Below are 21,222 nucleotides of genomic sequence, written 5' to 3'. Positions count from 1 at the left end.
GGCTGTCCGCCATTGTTCCGCCGCAGTAAGACGGAGCGGGACATGCTAAAAAATGGCGTCCCCTTTGACCGCAATCAGTCGAAAAAGCTCGTCTACGGAGGTGGCAAAGGGGAGATATCAACAGCAAAAAATGACCTCTTTAACGACCAAGTTGAACCCGTTTGCACGAAACGTAGAATCCATGCTTGTCCAGGCCTAGCGGACAGATAAACGGGCGTCTTGGACCTTGCAAGCTAGGCGTTCCAAACTTCTTACTCAACTCAGTTTTTACATACTTCCATCCATCGAACAATTTCGTTTCGAGTTAAATGACTACTAACAATGAAATGCTTTTCTTTCGTTTGTGTAATCCACTTTCGCGTTACCGAACACAGAGTAATCGAATTGGTTTTTCTTCTGAGAAATCACAAATCCCATGTCGTGCTCCCGTTTTTGCAGTAAACTTAATTCTTCGTCGTACAATATCTTTTTCCGATTCATAACATGGTCAAATTTTGCTATTACCCGGGAAAAAAATATTTAGGGCAATTTGTCATGTTTGATAAAAATTTGTAAAAGAGAAGTAGAGATGTAAGGCAGTCGATATATCAAACACTGAAATAAAACTGTCAAAGTGTCAACCCTCTCGCGCAGTGTTTGTGACAGTGATAGATGTGTAGATATCCCGACATCGAGATTGTATGATTAAACATGTACAACGCCCCGCGTCGCCGATATCGTGGAGGTTGTACGATTGGCCGACAATAATATGCTTATCAAACACCGTCACAAATTAAAGATGCCGACGGTCCGTGTTTTGTGGGTATACTTTTTCATATGGATGAGTTTGACAGATCACTGTTATTATGTGTTAATATCAATGAGTTTTGGTAAAACGACGGTTTGATAAGGTAGAATGATTTATAAGACTGTTTTAATAACTGAAGTAAATGACACGTTTACGGACATCTGTGGTTGTGGCGATCAATCACAATGACCGATAGTGCATATTCTATGTATTTTTACCCAAGGGGCAAAAATCACCCCCCGATTCGCGTATGGTAAGACCTTTTAATGTTCATACAAGCAATGTTCAAGCAACCCATGCTTGCCGTAACTGGCGACTATGCTTGTCCTAAGACGCGACTAACAGGATCGGGTGCCCGGTGGTCAGGCTCGCTGACTTGGTTAAAGCATGTCATCGTATCCAAAATGCGTAGATCGATGCTCATGATATCAATCACTGGTTTATCTTGTCCAGACTCAGTTATTTACAGACCTCCGTCCTATAGCTGGAATATTGCTGAGTGCGGCGTTAAACAACAAACAAAAAACAATCATATCGTCGTACTGTGTGTACATTGGCTGTCATCTGACATCGTTGTGGCGTTGATAACGTTGCATTGTTTCAAAATGACGTCATATTGTATTGTATTATTTAGAGATAACACTGTGACGTCACTGATGTATGGGGGCACTGGTGGCCCATTTCGCAGTTGCGTCCCTTGGGCACGCCAGAAACCTATGATCGTTGGTTCGAATCCCGGTTCGCCCCGATTATGTTTCTGGGTTTGTCAGTACCATACCCGTGCTCCTTGGTTTCGCCAAAGCTGTATACGTTTGAGACCTGCGTCACTTCAGGCTTTCCTTCCACATCAAGCATGCACGGGTGGATGACGTCATATCTTATTGTTGTCAACAATGACGCAGTGTGACGTCAAATTTCATCAACTTACTAATCAACATTGAGAATAGTTATATGCACATGTTTAGACACCCGAACGTTATTACATTCGCAATGTCTACCCTTATTGGTAATATATCAAGTTCATCCTTCCACTCAGAAAGAAATGTGAGAAAATGCCAGTCAGCAATGATCGAAATCAGTTGTTGTGTTCAAAGACACACTATTTACTATACTGACGCCTAATGTTTGCACATATTCTAGAAATTGAAATTCTCTAAACTATTATTCATAAGCAATTTGTTAACTTTTTTTATTGACCACCGTGCAATGACACCTCTGTTTTACTGTGTGTACCTTTCCGAGTCTGTTTTAAACTAAAACCGTCAATCCGCTAACACTAAAGCAGCTTACGTTACAACTTTAGCGAACAATCAGCGTTATGCTCTATCATTGTCAATTCTGATTATTCAATTTAACATGACAGTTTGACACGTGAGGTCAAAAGGTCATCGTGTCAAGCAATCAGCTATTATCAGCACATCGTACTATCATTCCGCTTTAAAAAAATAGTGCCACGATGACCTAGTTTTCGGTCGTCTCAAAATATTATCGTAGGAGAAGAGCCCGATCGATAAATGTGTAGTGTGCGGCCTGTTTAAAATCGCATGCCTTTGACATAGAAATCCGCCGCTCTTTGCAACCTCATTGTTTTAAGCAACTATTTCTACTAAGCTTGACAAACATGGGACGCCATTGTCCTCAAATTCCGGACCACGTTTCTTGGCTCTTCAGGAAAGAATCTTTTCTGTTCACGGCATTTGTGTTAAGTGGTTGGCGCTGACAAACACCGGCCTATTTACCATGTAGTCCCGATTTTACGGAAGGTTAAGCGAATTTAGAATCGGACGGATATTTATTTTCTTTTTAACTCTTAGTTTTGCCCCGGTCCAAGTTACGTTGTGGTTGCGGGAATATTTGTTGCTACAGATACGAAATAAAATCTTATCTGGGCCATATGCTTGAAGTTTGTGTCTAAGCTCACAGTGGATTTATACAAGTCTCTAAGGCAAAAAATGTTAGTTAAAATCATAATTTCAAGATTATATGAATAATAAGAACAAGTCCCTAAAAGGGACTGACGTCCTGTCCACATATCTAGACTTGCCTATTATAAGGATAGAATTACTTTACAACAATGGACTTATCATTCAGTACAGCGTTGGAGCAAGGCTAAGTTCATAGATACACTAGTCTGTCTTACAGACCCTGATACAAATATATATCAAAAATAGCCCATGCAAGTCTATAACGTTTGGCAAGTCTAGATCACTGCAGTATCAGTATCTGAAAATGAAGAGAGTCACTGGGCTCCTTTTTATTATATTTTTATTAAGATAACTGAATAACTGTTTTTTTATGTACGATATGTTCATTTCAGAGACTAAATGTTAGTCTATAGACACACGTACATTGTTGTTTACCGGGTGATGTGTACACTGTTGGTTCCTGTATATTTATTGATGCTAATGGTGGTCGTCGTGGCAATTATTGTTAATCTTTATTTTCACGGGAATGACAATAACAGTTATAAGCGGAAGAGATAAGGGTTATACTAATTCAAATGGTTATTATTCATGGTGACGACTTTCACAGTGAAGATATATGTATATGTGTTAATAGTTGACTTAATAGAATTGATGATGGTTAGGGTGTTCATAAAGATGAAGATATGATATTGATGTATGTGTGGTAATAATTTGAAGTACGGTAATGAGGACGATGAATATGGTGATTGCGACGACGACAAGGATAATGGTGATGGCGACAGCAAGGATGAGTGGTGTATATGTGATAATAACGGGCATTTCGTTGACGATAATAATGACGACGATGATGATAACGACAAGGACGACGGTGATGATGATGGTGACAACTGGCGTTACAATGATAAGAATGATGATGATTATGACGATAATGACGATTATGATAACAATGATATTGGTGTATGTGCGATAATAACAGGCATTACGACGATGACACTGATGATCCATGGTGATGATGACCCCAAGATGATGACGATGTAATTGCATGGACGTATGTGTGATGTTAACCGTCATTACGACGATGACTGAAGACGATGCGATTTGGTTGTGGTGATTATGAGGATGAGGATGATATTGATGTATGTGTGGTAACCACTTGCCTACCGATAATGACGATACTGATGGCGACGCTGCTACAGCTGCTGATGATGATATACACATCCTTATAACCCGTGACATCATCTATGAAATGCAGTTATTTGTCATTCAACCTTTAAGTAACATACCCTTCCTAATGTCTGCATTCTATTTTACCTTGATGCATTACCTATTAAAGTATGCCGTGTCATTTTTCACCCAAACAACAAAGTCTGGTAGCTTAATCTGCCCTCGTGTACCCCTTAAAGTGAGATGTGTGTTACATAAATAACATGGACTATACTGGCGGTAACGGGTCAACGGTCTTATCTCGGTAATATCCATTTTTTTCAACACAGATGCAAATCTTACCCCCTCTTTCTACTGCCGCATTGTTATATAATAGCATGTGTTGAATTGAAGCGAACCTGCCTTGGGGACACGATAAACACCATTACCTTCAAGAACGCCGCCGCACAGGTGTGCAGGTTTTAATAGGTTGTGTTATTTTTTAAATGTATGGGTAGATAATTTAAGACGTTTTAGAACCGATAAAAGAACACTTTATATTTTTTTATTGCTCCGATGTGATAATGTTATCAATTAGGGCGATAAAACGTGTTGCAATTTGCATTGCATTAATGTTGTAAGATTGATGGGACGTTAAATGCTTTTCACTTGCCTACTCCCTTGAGAATGGGATGCATTTCAAAACATAATTTGTTATGGGATTTGAATATGGGGCGTGTTAGTCAATAGTTTGAACACTTTATGATAGCGACATTATATTCCACAAGCAGCCTGGTGATATTAATTCCACGTAGAGAATGAAAGGATTACCAATGATGATGATGATGATGATGATGGCGTTGATGATGTCGATGTTGATGATGATGAATGCTGTTATTATTACATGTTTTTCATCTGCCTGTTATTATTTTCTTGTTGTTTTTATATTATCCCAATCGTCATTATTTAATACTACTGCAGTTGTTATTATTGTCTTTATCATTATTACTATGATTAAAGTAATACTATTATCAAGAAGATCAAATTAATATACCAGCTTTAAACTGACGTCGATAATAACCAACAATAATAGTAGTATTATTGAAACTTTTGGCCAAAGGTTTGGCTATGCGGCCCTTGCAACACTTGTCTGACAGTTTTTCAGAAGCTAGAAAAAGAGAACATGGATGTAATGGCGTCTCACCTCGGAGGCAGTTTAGGTGTAAAAGGAATATTGATGAATTAAACTTTCAATAGGCCTAGCTGTCGGAAAACAGATGGTGCATATTATAGTCATATTCGGTACATGGGGGTCGGCCGTGTGACTGGAGGGAAACCCGATATATTGGTATTTACCGCTTGAAAGGGGGGAGACACGTTTTCCTACCCCCTGTGGGGCAGACAGCGTTCCACAGATGAGAGAGCGGGGGAGCCGGGGGCCTGAGTCACGGCAGTGAACGTTATTCGATCACGAGGTCACCCAGACGCTTGTTGACGTGCCGCAGACGTCAACTTGACGCCATGTTGGCGGGGGGAACTGAGGGGATGTTCCAAACGGAGGTTCAAGATGGAGACGACACAGCGCCATTCAAAGACCCCTCCTCAGGAGAAGGTTAAAGAGGGCTTCACAACATGGGAAAGTTTATCACAAGTATGACACATATTTGATGCTGTGTATAGTTTATTCGAGAAATGTGCAGTGGCAGTGGTAGTAGTGTTAGTCTTGTGCTCCTGGGGGTCTCTCGTCTGCGTAGTTCCGATACTCTGCAAATAGGCATTCCAAGTAGTTACGTGGGGTTGGGTGCACTATATATTCCTCATTTAATCAATCCTTTACGTTTCTCGGTCCATTGTACGATTCCAAAAATGTCTTTTTGAACCACTATCAACAAGCCTTCATATAGCTTGCAGCGTTAAACAACAAGAGAAAAAAGATGAAGGTGAGCGTATCCAGCACCATCCGTCACAAACACATGCAAAGACATGTCAAGTGTTTACCTGAACGGTGAACAAACACGGAAAAATTTGGTTGGAAATAGGGAATTGCACCAGACATTATTTTGGTCACTGATCGGGTGGCCCTGTGGTCTACAGCGTTCTGTCTGCTCCTTAGCTGCACTATTTGCTGGTAGCGGGTTCGAATCCAAAAGGGGGCACAAAGCAATCTAATCGTAATTACAACAAACAGCTGCGCTAATGCACTTTGTGGAACTGGGCCATGATTATAATCACCAACGCCGTGATATAAATGGAATACTGTTCAAAGCGGCGTTAACCCCAACTCCCTCACTCATTCACCACAGTTGAAGACATATGACTGCCCCACGTTGGCTTACCATGACAGGCTGATAGACTGTGACACACAACACTCATCAACCCAGCTCAACTATGCAGACTTTGGTAAAAGTTATCTAAAAGTGAAAATGCCATACTTTCATCCCGTTGTTGACAACATCTGGCGACATACCTCTGCTCCGAAATCCCACGATACAAGATGCAGAGATGAGCGCCCTGAACTGTTTCCCCTAATCAAAACACCCAAATAACAAATCAAAATTTCCCTTCCCTTTCATCTTGTACAAGATTTCGTAACGGACTTGGAAACATGCGTAGCGCAGCGTAGCACAGGAGAACCAGTTTAAATAGCAACGTGAAAGTCGTTAGGTGTTTCATAACAAAAAGCGACGGTGGCGGTAGGTGTGGTGAGTGAGTAAGGTTTTACGGCGCTTTTAGCAATATTCAAACACCAGAAATGGCTTTCACACATTGCACCCATGTGGGAATCTAACCTGGGTCTTCGATGTGGCGAGCCAACACTCGATCCACTAGGCTATTTCACTGCCCCCTGGTGGTAAGATATTGCAGGTTCAGTGCTCAGTGCTTGAACTTTATAACAGTTGCTGTCTACAGCAATCACTAAATAGAGGAAATACGACACCTACATCAAACTCCACTCTTGGCAGCACAATAGACAATTTTCTGCATTGGCCATATTTGCTTAATACCCTATCAGCTTTCCATTTGTCAGATATCGACGAGATTAAATCCAAACAAAGTGCTCAGGCATTTGAAAAACACACTGGGTGTTTTTGTTAAAATATTAAGTAAGGTTTACACGAGAAGTGCATTACCCTTATATTGTCGAGGTAAGGTGAACGGTTGTACGGAAGCCCGTCGGGGTCACTGTCGCACCTCCAACCGGAAAGTCGTCTTTCATGCCATGAGTGTTCGTTATACTTTATAGTGGACATTCGCCATGCATAATTAACTCTTTTATGAAGACCATACCTGAAATCACGCATTCCCACAGCAGTGTGGCTAATTTTCCCAGTGAAGATGTGGACAGGATTTCTATTAAATTCCCCAAACCCGATACTTGATTGAGCTGTGGGGCGTGGATCTTTCCCGCCATGAGACAGACCACTGCCATTATTAGAAAACAAAGCATAGGCGCTTCGGATTTTCAGAACCGGAAACCTAATAGTGTCTCCATTAATTCCTTTCGTTCACATTTCTTCATTTGCATAAATTAATTAAACTAATTGTTAAAAGGTCACGTGAGAATTTGTGTCAAATTCAGGCAGACGATAGCTGAAATCATTCCCAGAAGACACTGCAAATTGTGTTTCCGGTCTACATGGGTGGCAAGGAGAAAATCTGTGTAAAAAACGCGTAATCAAACCTATCCAAACACTATATGTGAGCTTTAGCGTACAAGGGCTCAATGGCTTCGTTACGTCAGCGTCAAGTGATTTGTACCGAAAGGAAAGGTTCTTATTAAGTCGTTTCTGTCGGAATGTGCGGATCTTCCATTTGGTGCCCGTACCAATGATGCAGATTTTCTAGTACTTGGCACACATTTAATAGAGGGGCTTAACGTAGAGCACCGAGATCATGGTTTAGAACCAACTCAAGTTCAATACAAATACAAACGGAATTTAGAGTACACTGAAACCCGTTCAGACCGGACACTGCCAATCCCGAACCTGCACATTCTGGACTTGTTTGTTTGCTGTTTAGAAACGGTTGGTTAGCCTAGCGGTTAAAGCATTCGCTCGTCACACGGAAAACCCGGGTTCGATTCCCGACATTGGTACAATGTATGAAGCCCAATTCTGGTGGCCCCCGCCGTGATATTGCTAGAATATTGCTAAAAGCGGCGTAAAACCATGCTCACTCACTGTTTGCTGTTTAACGCCGCAATTTGCAATATTCCCGCTTGTTACGGTTGTCCTGGAACTTGAATACGGATACATATATAAACTACCCAAAACAAGTTCAAGAACACCAAAAATCGGATGGCTGTGGTAGATGAACTAATCGGGTGTTATTAACTTCTTTTGTGTGGTATACGGCGTGACAGTAATCCATATCAGTTATTTGTCAATCTGGACAATTGGTCATTCACTGATATAACACTATTAGCTGGCTATTGCTTAATATCGATAGATGCATGTTTCGATTCATGTTTTTGTGCATTGAAATAATTATTAGGTAGAAATTGACGTTATCCAAAGATGTGAAATTATCATTTAATAATGAAGGTGTCTCGTGGCGTGTCCACACTTTGTATGAGATTGACATGTAATAAATTGAACACAAGCCCTCGTGCTGTGAAATATCGGCCTAATAAGGGGATCCTTCAATGTCAAAGAACAACGATTGCTCTTTCAGCTTTGACACACAAAATTCGATCGTCGAATGAAGTAGGTCTTTTTTCTATTGTTCTTGTAAAGCTTCAACTACAGCAGTGAAAACACCCATGCTTACTGCACAGTGGGTCGTTCATATTTCCCCACCCTGGCAAGTGGGAAAGTGCGAATGATGGATGACGAAGGTGGGACATAGATACTCAAGACAATTTCACGGTCTGAAGGACTTTTTTTACATCGCAAGGGTCACCTATTTGAGTCTGCCCGAGTCACTCGACCCGCGCAAACTCCTTACACCGCTGGGTGGATGAATGCTCCGAGGCAGGGTCTCAATAGGACATGATTTATGGAATATACCACGGCAGGAACTTCAAAGAAATTGGATCGAGGTTTGAAGGGACCCTGGGTGTTGGTTACACATGCGAAGTGCGGGTGGGGTGGGGTGGGGTGGGGTGGGATGGGGTGGAGGCGCACGTAGACGGGGAAGGGTTGGATTGACTTACGTAGTCATAAATGCATCCCCGCGATTTTCAGTCTGCTGTGTTGGGAGCCAGTTCTAAAATCGTAACTGCAGTGTGTTTTGTATTGGATCAGTTTGAACTATTTCTGATTGCTTACCGTTACGTTGATATCTTTCAAGGTTGTCGTGCTGTTTGCAATCTATTCAAGATTTTGACTGATTGTACAGATTACAATTGACCTTGTTGAAGTTAGGGACCGGTCATTTATTGGGAGCAGAGGTTTTTTATGCACTGATGCACTGAAAATAATTACACTCCTCTAATGCTTGTCATATTTCTGGATGACCCTCCCACGTCCTTGTACATTGTTTTCATGACCCTCCCTCAAAAGACAAAATGCTAAAACTCTTTATATTTTATTATTTTCATTACCCTCCTCAAATCACAGGAACTCGTTATTGGTCAGTAAATAAAAAAATATACCCCCTATATGTAAGTAGAGAATTTACATAAAGGGGGTATTTTTTTTTTATTTACTAACCAATAACGAGTTCCTTTACCCCAAATATGTGTATTATATTTAATAACCCTCTCCCGGTTCCCTCTCACCCAACCACCCCTATAATAAATGGCCGGTCCCTCATAAATGACCTTGTTGAAGTTATTGTCTTCTGTTACAAATAATCGAGTATATGTGACTGCAAGGGAGATGTACCAATATACACAGCATTCCCTGCGGGGCAGTGGGGTAGCCTAGTGGTTAAAGCGTTCGCTCGTCACGACGAAGACCGGGTACGCTCCCACACAAGGGTACAGTGTGTGAAGCCCATTTCCGGTGTCCCCCGCCGTTTTATTCCTGGAATATTCTAAAAGCGGCGTAAAACCATACTCATTACCTGCATGGTTCCCACAATCATATTTATAACGGGGTACTCGCAGGTACAGTGGGTCATTTCAAATAATGAGCGTTAACACACTGTTTAAGCATGGCCTTCGTGTGGTCACGACCCCATTCGACACAGCGATTCACGAACTGTTGTTTCTGTCTCTGTGAGGAAACCCCGAAGCACCCTAATCTTCGTCCTTTAAAACCACGAATGCCGTCGAAATAAATCCCAGGAATACATATGTCACGCTCTTTAACGTGATTGTGCCAAGAAGACACGCATTCGCATCTCTGCAAAAATGAGTCTAATCCCCGGGTTAATAATAATAATCATCATCATCAACAAAGTGTCACGTGTTGTACACTTCATAAAACGGATGAAGGCCTATGAGCCACAAATTACATTAAAAAAATAATCATTAAAATATATTGCCAACTGAAGTATTAAAGTGATTAATATATAAGCCACTAGATGTGGCATCGCCATAATTATACATAATAATAGCTAAATACTAAAAGAAAAAGAAAAGAAAAAAGATTATCCATCGGATTACTTGGGTTGAGGGTGGGGGTCCCTGGAGGGATTGGGCGCTACATCGGGTGGATAGCTACTGTGCCGCCGTGACGAAACAGGGTGCTGGAGGACCGGTAGTCTTATCAAGGTGTAGATTGAGACGTAGACGAACTAGCCGTTGTGGTCTATTATTTGACGGTTAGTGCGATAAGCAAGGTATCTTTGCCCTTTCATCTTCAAGTGAGCTCTGATCGTGGGTGAAGGAAGGGGCGTCACCCCCTGTATCAGCTGTCTCCAGGGGTGGGGGCATTACTCGGGTAGGTTGTGTAACGGAAGTTGGGGTAGGAGGTGGTGTGGGAAATAAATGTTTTCTTCTGATATTATTATGTGAATTCAGAATAACATAACGGCTGGGGGGCTGGCGGGGGGCACTAGGGAGGGGAACTGGTTTTAGCGAGGTCTTTATAGTCAGTCGGCATAATCGCTGATAGGGTGGGGCTTAGGTGTATGTGGGGTGAGTGCTATAGGGAGGGTCACTGGAATTAAGTATCTGTCGGTATGATCGCTGGGAGGGTAAGGCTAGGGCTGTATGTGGGGTGGGTGCTATAGGGAGGGTCACTGGAATTATGTATGAGTCGGTATAATCGCTGGGAGGTAGGGCTAGGGCTGTATGTGGGGTGGGTGCTAAAGGGAGGGTCACTGGAATTATGTATGAGTCGGTATAATCGCTGGGAGGTAGGGCTATGGCTGCATGTGGGGTAGGGATGTCTGAGAGGGGTCACTGGATTTAAGTATTAGTCGGTGTAATTCTTGGGTGGGTAGGGCTAGGGCTGCATGTGGGGTGGGGGTGGCTAAAGGGGTCGCTGGATTTAAGTATAAGACGGTGTATGGTGGGTGGGCTGATACAGACATCCCTTTATTGTTCGCGTTACTCAACACCGAATGTAATCCTTCTCTTAATCTTAAACAGAATCGAGCAGGTCTGTTGGTTTTGAAACCGTCTGCAGAATACCTCCCCTCCTTATGTTCACGTTTGTTAGATAACCCGACGACATCAGTGACCACACTAGCACCATCGAACGGCAATGCTTACAGGTGAACCTATACAGCGTGAACGTGTAGCAAATAGAACGGCGTGTGCAATGTGTGAAGACACAAACAGGGACGATTGTCGTGCCGGACTTCACAACGCTGGCATGGCGGCCGTGTAGCGACTGTGTAATCTTCGTGTTACTGTCTTGTCAGAGAGGCCGGATTTGTGACATTCTTAGGACGATCTAGGTTGTGACAGGTTGGACAATGCGTATTACGTGAAATTCCGACATTGTCTATGTCGGGATCCAAATCCCCACAAGTGCACCCGCGACACATACCATCATCCCCCTCCTCGCCCCCTCCTTTAGTCATGTGATCCCTCCCCAGGCCACTCCAACAGAACTGCACCCCACCATACAACACCCCCACCATCGCCCCCTCCAACAGAACTGCACCCCACCATACAACACCCCCAACCTCGCCGCTTCCAACAGAACTGCACCCCACCATACAACACCCCCACCATCGCCCCCTCCAACAGAATTGCACCTCACCATACAACACCCCCACCCTCGCCGCTTCCAACAGAATTGCACCCCAACATACAACACTCTCATCCTTGCCCCCTCCAACAGAATTGCACCCCAACATACAACACACCCACCCTCGCCTCGTATTGAATCATAAATCTTACAAAATTGAAAGAGCTGATGATCTCAGCTTAAATATTTTAGTGCAAACACAAAATAAATATAGATCAATTGTTATCCATCTATACTGGGAAACAGCGCCTAGATGCGGCAGTCATCTCAAACATTAGTTTAGGTACGTTCCAAACACTGAAAGCGTTGGTTCAGAAAATCAATAAATTTCGTTAAACTTAAAATAACCGAACGTGAATCCGGAGTAAGTTTATATATAAAAACGATCGAGAAAAGTCAATGGTTTGAAAGACGAGCCTCCCTGAGCGCTACTATCCCGGTTTCTTAACGAGGAAGTGTAGTATGGCTAATAGTATTAAGTTAAATTGATCAAACAACGATTAAAATCAATAGCCACGCTAAAATAACTTCATGTTATAAAGAAACATGACACGTTTTTTGGGGCTGTTTGAAACACAGTTGTTTTCTATGGTGTAATATTCCAAATTCAGTTTCCTTCAAGGTAAAAAATACGTGTTAATTTCATTTCCTTCTCAACTGGAGAATAGAAAATTGATGTCTTTAGATGTACATTTGATAATGTCATTTTTCGTGTCAACATTTACTATGGTAAAAAATACGGATCCGATTAAACGATCGATGCGTATAGTGTTCAGTCGTGGAATTGAGAAAATTCCTCAGAGCTTAAAAGATGACCTTAAAATAACAACGATTTTATGGCACTTCAAAACAAAATAATGTCCGAGATACACTGGTGGGTGTCGATTCAGAGTTCGACCTGTGTTATTTCTGTTTCAAAACATTTTTTTTAAATGAAATGTAATTCGTGTTTTGTATGTTATGTGACGATATATGAATGTTTTAAAGTCTATAGTATGTCTGGTCTAAGTTGCAGGATTTAAATTTTGCTACAGAAATATCCAAGGCGTTGAAACCCCGAAGCTGGATCTAATCAATTGTTGGGTTTTTTTCGCCGTTACCCTTTGTCATAGCAGATGTAAATTATCGACTACAGCGTATTTTGTAACGACAAGCTTAGTCCGCTCTTTTTTCAAAAAAGCTTGGCTTATGTACTCTGAGAACAGGAATTAGTGAAATAGATAAGAGCTAATTTGCTAACAGCGTGATTTTTAAGATATCAAAACGCGATTGACGCTTATTGGTCGAGGCGGCGGAGGAACACATTAATCAAGTCTTGACAAGTGAAGCGGTCGCCACGCGTAAGGATTTACTCCAAAGATGGATGTAATGTGCATGTAATTATTCTCAACAGTTCCTGGATATTGAAAGGTCGAGTGATCATACGTGGAGCCTAGCGTAGCGCGCCCTGGTGGCCAATTATTGCCCCATAACATACGCTTCGCCGAGGGATGAGCATTTGTTTAATAGACTTCATCCTGCTGCGCTCCCGCTAAAACGTTTAGAACTCTGAACTGCTCGCTCATTCATTCGCGGAAGCGCTCGGGAAATTTATTGCCAATATTGTAACCATGCGTTTAGCAGTGTTTACAAAACGTGTTTACACAACGTTGTCACGAGTTTACGTACATATTTCCATAGCTATTACGAATATATTATTCATATAAATGTGTTCTTGAAACGCTAAAACACAGTTTCCCGTTCCAACATAATAATACTCATCGTTTCTGTCGCTTGTTTACGAGGCAGCAAATAGATACCGTATTACCAAAGATATTTATGACAATGAAACACTAAACCTTCACAAATAGAAACTTGATGTACAGAGTAGATTAAAGTCATTTGTGTAATTAGCATGACGAACAGAAGCCGACAAAGGTTTCTGCATGTTTATGAATATTTCATTGAACAATAATAGCAGCGTATCTAGTGACGACCGCTGGGTTACCGTTGTGTTATTGTAGCCAGTAATTCATTTCTCAGAATATAGCAAATCAATAATTTATCTACAACTAAGGCTAATGATTTCTCTGTTTTCGTTTTGACTTGATCAACGCGAGTTAGGTAGTACTGAATTCGGTTATAAATAACCGACCGACTCGCATTGTCCAAATATCGTATATAGCTTAGGCTAAAGAAAATAATAGTCTTGGTTCTCCGGCACCATCCGGATCATCTTAAAGTCTGCCGCACGTTTTGTTTTTATTTCCATTTTCAAAAAAATATAAAAATCCTAATACTTAAACACAATGCACAAAAAATATTGAAAATGGAAAAGAAAAACGAAACGTGCAATGAACTTTATGATGATGTGGGCAGTGCCTGAGAACCAAGACTATTAATTTTTTTTGTCTTATATAGCTTGAGTATATGTTAGTCGGAGTATATCACCTTTTTCAGTCAATAATTATCGCTAGAAGTGAATCCTCGCGTTCAATTTGAATATTTCACGATGATTAATGTACAAATGAGCGTTCGGAAAAAACCATCTTATTTATTCCGTTGTTTAACTATAATTAGATTTCCATTTATTTTTTTGTTAAGTGATGATCTTCATTTCGCAGAAAATCATTTTGTAATTTAAACTTTTTCGAATTTTGAAATTTACAATTCGGTGATGATTGTATTCTGAAATGAAATGACAATATCCAATTTATATTATTTCGACAATTGAACACGCAGGTGATTCAATTTACATTATTTTGGTAGAACATGGCAACTCAACGACCAAATAATGTTGTCGAAGAAAAGATGTTTTGAAACAGAAGTGTCAACAAATAGGAAGAAATAAACATTTCCTTTGCAGGTTTAAAGTAAACATATTCAGTCATAACTTCATTAAGAGATTAACTTTAACCATTTAGAAAATTATCAACTCGGTAATACACTTCTCCGTACTTAATAACGTCTGTTAAACTAATTGTTTTCGCAGCATAAGTGTGTTTCCATGACAGCTTATTTTCCTGTGGATGTATATTTCAGCTGTCAAAACTCTCCATGTCAAATAACTCCTTATCTGGGAGAGGTGTCAATCAATTTGACAATCTCTTAGAGATAATTTGCTATTCCCTGCTCCGCTGTAGCAACAACTAAGCAAGTCATTGTTAAATTACCTTTTCACGTGATTGGTTTTATTACTGGGAGCAAAAAAAGGTGTTAACTTTCTCTCAGTACGCGTTTTAATCCTGTTTAACTAAAACATTCTTTAATTTATTGACAACAATCGCCGGAAACAATAGAACAATAGCGTTACGCGGACAATAGTTTTCGCACCTACTACTTTAGAGTCTTAGCTAGGTAATATGGTTAATGGAGCTTAACGTTCATTGGTCGTAGAAGACAATAGTGAGATTTGATTGGCTTGTATTGTCGACAGGTACTGATTTGATAAGCGATGGTTGTGGGATTAAACAGTTAACTGCTAATAGTTATCTTATGTTTTGCTTAGAGATTTGGAGATCTGGTAAGGGTGTTAGATAAGACACGAAGGCTGACCCATACCCACACTTGCTCCTGTGGGCCCTTGCGAGAGTACTGTGAATTTTGTCCGAAGGTGATATTTTGGAATTCTGTGAGTAAAACTTCACGTTCGGCCAAATGCCGTGGTTGGAAATTTTCTGCTGCCTTGAAGGTGAGGAATGCTATTTTAAACTTCATGGAGGTATCATTTAAATGCAAAAAGAAAAACCTTATTGTTTGTCGAATCAAGGCCAAGCTGTATGTTTCGCAACAAGTCAGTACTGTTACAAAGGTGTTGGGGGAAATGATACTGTTCTTAAATACCGTTAGTTTCAATTTATAAATGGACAAATTAGGTCAATTTTGGAAACAACACAAAAGAAACTTTATATTTTTTATTATTTGCTTTAATACGTTCCTCCGATCAGTTATTCGCATATTTTCTGGATATATATTCTACATTAATACGTCAAAATATCAAACATTCTTTGGAATACAGCTTACATAAAAAATGGTAAAACATTCATGCATAAACTGAATTATTGAATATGGTTTTGCATTTTGCCTCGTCTGTGGTGAAGCAAGCATTAACCCATATTCTTCTGTTAAGTATTTTTCCAATCCAAAAAGAAGTGTCTCTTCGGGTGATAGTTATTTCGCGCTGAAAAGAATGTGATGTCAGATGAATCCCCGTGTTTAGAATTGAAATGAAACCGGAAGCGTTTCGTGTGTGTATTTCTGGCAAGTCTTCGTCAGACAAAAATCAATTTTAGTCATGGGTGTCCTTTTCCATGTCTTTCGCACGCAAATGGGTCATTCCATTGTAAAACAATAGGGGTCAGGGGTTCTGTCAGTCGATCGTGATCCGAGCGGCCGGGGATGGTAATTGTAAACAACCTTCTTTCATGTTGCCGGCTTTTATAAACATAGCCTCAAAATCTGTGCGAGTTTATGTGTATCGTCTTTCTCCGCCAAAAGGAGATTATGTTCATGTGCAGAACGATGGCGCGAATCTGCTTGGCGTCTCTCAAGCGCAATGCCAACCAACACAAAGTTCATTTCCTCCTCTTGAGAATGAAGCTTCAAATTACTTCTCAATTAGGGATACCCTTTAATTACTTTAATTGGCGACATAGCTTCTTTGTCTTTACGATTGTTCATTAAACATGTCATTAAAGAGGTTTAAATGACGCGTTGTCTCAACTATCATTGCTATTAAGTTAATCAGCGATAGACATGTTTCTTCTGCAAGTACGTAAAATTGATTGACAGGTATATGGTTTGTTATTTCTTTGACCACAACAATGAATGGGAAAGGGCAGGTGGTGAAATATATGACGCGCGTGGCAAGAGGTCGGTGTAGATTTCACATGAAGCTGAATGAATTCTTCCAAGTAATTTTCGTGAAAATAGTTGATTTTTTTTGCCCTAATTTTCTGATGGACACAAACCGTGGCCTCGTCGATCACTTTGAATAGCTCTAACAAGACCTTAGACTGAAATAACAAACTGCCACCGGTGTGGCTTTCTCTTATTAAGCGAACCAACTTTTCTGTCTCTCTTAAGTCGAGTTGGATCAGAAATAATTTTATCACACCGCAAAGAAAAGCGAGCCTATGTTTTAGATACAAGGACCTCCCGTGGCAGGCGAATGACACTAGTTCAATAGCAAGCCCGATAACATTATCTTCGTCCTTATACCTTAGGCCAGTTTATATGAAAATGACACGACAGGCCAAATGTGAGTGAGCGACCATACCCCAGGGCAAAGCACGTTAGAAAATACCAAGAAACATTCGCTGTGCTTGAATGGTCGCTCGGGAATGCCTCTCATCAGTGGAAGGCTGCTGATTGGCTAATTCGCCAAGTGCCGGTCACGTGGGGCAGGTCAACTCCGCGATTCTCTGTACGACTAACAACATCTCCACGTTGAGTCGGCGAGGACATGTCGAGAGAACTCGTGCAGGATTTTCCGATGTTAGTGTGTTCACGATGACAGCGTTGATTCTGTTCAACTCGGATACGTACTGAGATCGGACTTGTGACTGTGTTTATGTGATGGTGGCCTCACGACATGAACCAATCTAGCTGATACAGCCATGAGCGAGCGTGATTATCTACTTGTGTTTAATTCACCTCAGGTAGAAGACGTTTTTAACCCAGCATTGGCTAAAGGATGCTTATGTTGTTACAGTGTTACTTTTATCTTGGTGCGTTATGAGCGTTATTAACGAGCTAGGCGATATAGCCACGATACTCATACAACTTCGTTAATCTGCTGTGTTTTCAGAGTAGATCTACTGGAATTTCGTACTCAAAGACACACGACCCGCGGTATTAATCTGTACATATGATCACGAAATTTGAGGAAATAATTTGGATTGGTCTCATTTTCAAGTGGGAATGGGTGGAGTCCCTTTTCCGTTGTTCCTGCAATCTTGAGTAGTGGTTCCGACACAGAAATGTCCGCACTTCAATATTCAGATGTCACTGATTCCGCTACCAAACTCGCACGTCGGCCCGTATCGCAATCATTCCAAACCACGTTGCTGTAATATATGCCTATTTTTAACTAGTTTACGATTGCACCAGAAATATTTGTCAATTTATAATATTTCGTTCGGAACCATAATGAGATTTCACAGAAACGTGCTCGAACCCATGTCTGCCCAGTTCCTGATTATCACGGAAGGATGAAATGTTTCATCAGCGGAAATGAAATATTACAAAGCTAATTTTGGAAATATATAACTCGATGTTAACGTATTATATGATCATTCTGCATATTCTTTTAAAATTCTTTCTTTCTTTTTTTCCAGCAGTATTGCCCCTTAGAATGGCGATCGCTTGTCTAGTACTAGCGCTGGTAGTATCAACAACCGACCTGTCGTCTGCCAACGGTGAGTGTGTCTTTCCATTAAACCCCGTCACACACATTGCATTCTCACAAAAAACACGACTAGGGTTTATTGTGAAAACTGACAGTCTATAATATCATGGTTGCTTTACACTGTAAAGACTATCTCGGCGGGGTAACATAATCCGAAGATAGCCCGTTTCAAGCCTTCCTGCTTTGTGTTCAGTCGGAAACCCTGTGCGAAGGAGCAGTATAGTGGTTGACGTAGCTCGCCTACATGTCAGCAACTGTGACAGTTGACTCCTAGCTTGCCAAAACCCATGACAGATACTAATTTCGTACACATACCTGCACCTGTGAGGCAAGTTGAACGACATAATTCTTTTTTAACCTGTCTCAAAGTTTTGACCCTTATCACAAAGTAATGTCGTTTTTCTTGCGTGCAGGAAGCTAATTTTCATGTTAGTTGCGTGCTTCGTGTTTGTTTTTCTCCAACAGTCTATGGGACCAGTTGAAACAACCCTTTGTCCACGTTAGCCCTTGTCCCATGGGTTAATGGGCAGGGAAATAACAGAACAAATACCTGGATGAAATATATTTGATTTGTGTGTAAGACTGGGCTATTGTTCATTTGCAGTGGTGTTAGGTTTTAAGTGCACTTCCATTTGGTCTTAATGAATTCAGCCCCGCAATGCATATGTGGAATTTCTTTCAACCATTCAAACACTGCTGTTTTCTATCATAAGTATTTATAACAATGTCCGGAAGAACACTTTTCCTGTGTTCATGAAAATGTGATAAAAATAAATACGCATTCTGACACTAAGCTGGATGGGTGTGGGTGACATATTTATATCCCCTTGCAAATAAGCATGAAATTAGAACAGGAGTGGATTAATTGCATTTTATTGCTATCAAATGTACAGTTATAACACGGTTCATTGCACCTTATCCTCATGCATTGTGTGGCTCTGTCAGTGGTATCATTACTACTCTACAGTTACCCACATCATCAAAATGGGTATATTACCCTAACACTGTAAACTCAACTCTCTTAATCCATATATTGGTAATGACAATCTCATTATCATATTACCACTGAAGTCTTAACAGTATACTTAAGAGCACACCGCATGCATTTGGACTACTGTTATAGCAGTCACAAATGGACTTTATTTCTGTGGCTACTGCTGTCTCTTGGGCAAGTATTTTGGTATATATTTCAGGCAAGGGAGAGTGTGATATGTTTATTGCTTTGGAGGGTCAGGGGTTCTTTTAGTTGTCTGTTTGGCAGTAGCAAACTGTTAATTTGCTACTGAAATATGTCAGCACTTAAGCCAAGATGTGTCTATGAGATGGATTTGTTTCATTCACACACTTTTGAATATATTTCCTCTTTGTTTTGTTTTAGGAGATGACATTTTAGGACATTTTCCATACAATTTTCCATTAACCTTTGAAATCCCTTCAATTTTCCAAATAAATGTTTATTCTGGAATTTATATTAATTTTTGAAAGCTATTTATTTTTAAGTATAATTGATAAGAATTTAACCTTATAGAATTATGTTTTTGTAACAGATTATATAGCAATTATGTTTCTGATAATGTAATTATAGAGAAAACACCTGTAATCTTAAACCTTCATAGATTTGATCAGTTAATGTATTATCGGTGTAGTTAATATAATACGTTTGAATTTCGCCACACACAGATGGCTTTCAATCAGGGTGGGAAAAAAGCTTCCAAGGTTTTTTGGCTAGGTGTGAAACGAACAAAGCCTATAGGAGAATATAATATGTGTGCGAATTGTCATGTTTGCCTTGAGTGGAGTGCTTCAGATTTGACTTTGATTAGGTGTGCCCCGTTCTTAGTTCATGAAACCAATGTTGACATTGAATAGGCCCTAGTCCACCGATGTACATTGAAAGCTGTTCAAGCCCCACAAAGGCCTGCTTTCCTTTCTGAAACTGCACCGAGCCTTTCACGTCAATAATATTCCCTGCTTGTTGGTGAATTTCTCTCCATGAGATCAAAAGAGCCCATGATGGTAAGGTCACAGACTGTCCTGGGCCATGCATAGCCCAGTGTCGCGAAAAGAAACGCCAATTCACACCCGTTCTGAGACGAACAAGAAGGGGAGAACCAAAAGCCATTGCAGGCCTTTTGTGTTGTTTGAAAATCAGGGGACTCGATTGGAGTGGGAGAAAGAAAATTATGTGAATAACCATCTTCACTCAGATTGTTGTAAGATTTCTATGAACTCGGGTTGATTGTCCCCAGTAAAAGAAAACCAGTTCCCCATACACTGTTCAGTTCTGTGACTTTTGTTCCCCCCTCAACCCACCCAGTTTCAGCTTAAAGCCAGGTGTCAGAGACAACATCTATAAAAATTGGCTCCTTTCCGTCCGATAGTAATTATTATCCGTTCTGAACATTCCTTTAAATTGTATCAAATTTGTTTTGGAATTTTTTAAAGATAACTTTCTTTTAGAATTCTTGAAGCATAATGAAACAAACTGTGAACTTCAATTCCACAGTGCACCTGGCATCGTAATAGTGAATTCAGTAAAAACTGTAAGAGGAATGCTGACAGCTGGTAAAATTCATTAAATGGATTTCTTTCAGTAGCCACGACTTATCCCTGAGGGAAAATAAAAATAAATAAATTGCCTTATGATGAACCTACAGCCTAGAACTGCCTAATCTCATATGATTCACCTTACAAAGCATGCTTCTTGCCCTTAATTAAAGATGAACAACTTCCACTGCTAGATATTAGAGTGTACAAAAGAAGCATTATGCCAATCCTCAAAATCTCATTAACTTAAGAAGCTCTTTTGTAAGTTATGAATGAGACAAATGCATTCCTGAAGAGCTTGAAAAAGGATTATAAGCTGTTACGAGATGTCAGCAGATGGCT

The 21,222-nt window shown here is 40.5% G+C and overlaps 1 protein-coding gene across 6 annotated transcripts in view; it reads left to right on the top strand.

Annotated features, from left to right (window-relative positions):
* LOC124143892 (fibroblast growth factor receptor-like 1) overlaps positions 1-21,222 on the top strand; it is a 115,096-nt gene that overhangs the window by 62,490 nt on the left and 31,384 nt on the right. For 2 of the 6 annotated variants that reach the window (XM_046513054.2, XM_046513057.2), the window contains one exon: positions 18,266-18,343. In XM_046513054.2, the coding sequence (XP_046369010.1) occupies positions 18,280-18,343 (64 nt within the window). In that variant the 5' untranslated portion in view covers positions 18,266-18,279. Of the gene's footprint in view, positions 1-17,333; positions 17,585-18,262; positions 18,344-21,222 lie in introns of those variants that run through there. The other 4 variants (XM_046513053.2, XM_046513056.2, XM_046513055.2 and 1 more) reach the window with 3 other exon arrangements.

This window comes from Haliotis rufescens, unplaced genomic scaffold (assembly GCF_023055435.1).
Source record: "Haliotis rufescens isolate VD_foot unplaced genomic scaffold, xgHalRufe1.0.p SCAF_12, whole genome shotgun sequence".
Classification (NCBI taxonomy): Eukaryota; Metazoa; Mollusca; class Gastropoda; order Lepetellida; family Haliotidae; genus Haliotis; species Haliotis rufescens.
The sequence above is the reverse complement of the archived record's forward strand: the minus strand, read 5'-3'. Positions and strand labels throughout refer to the sequence as shown.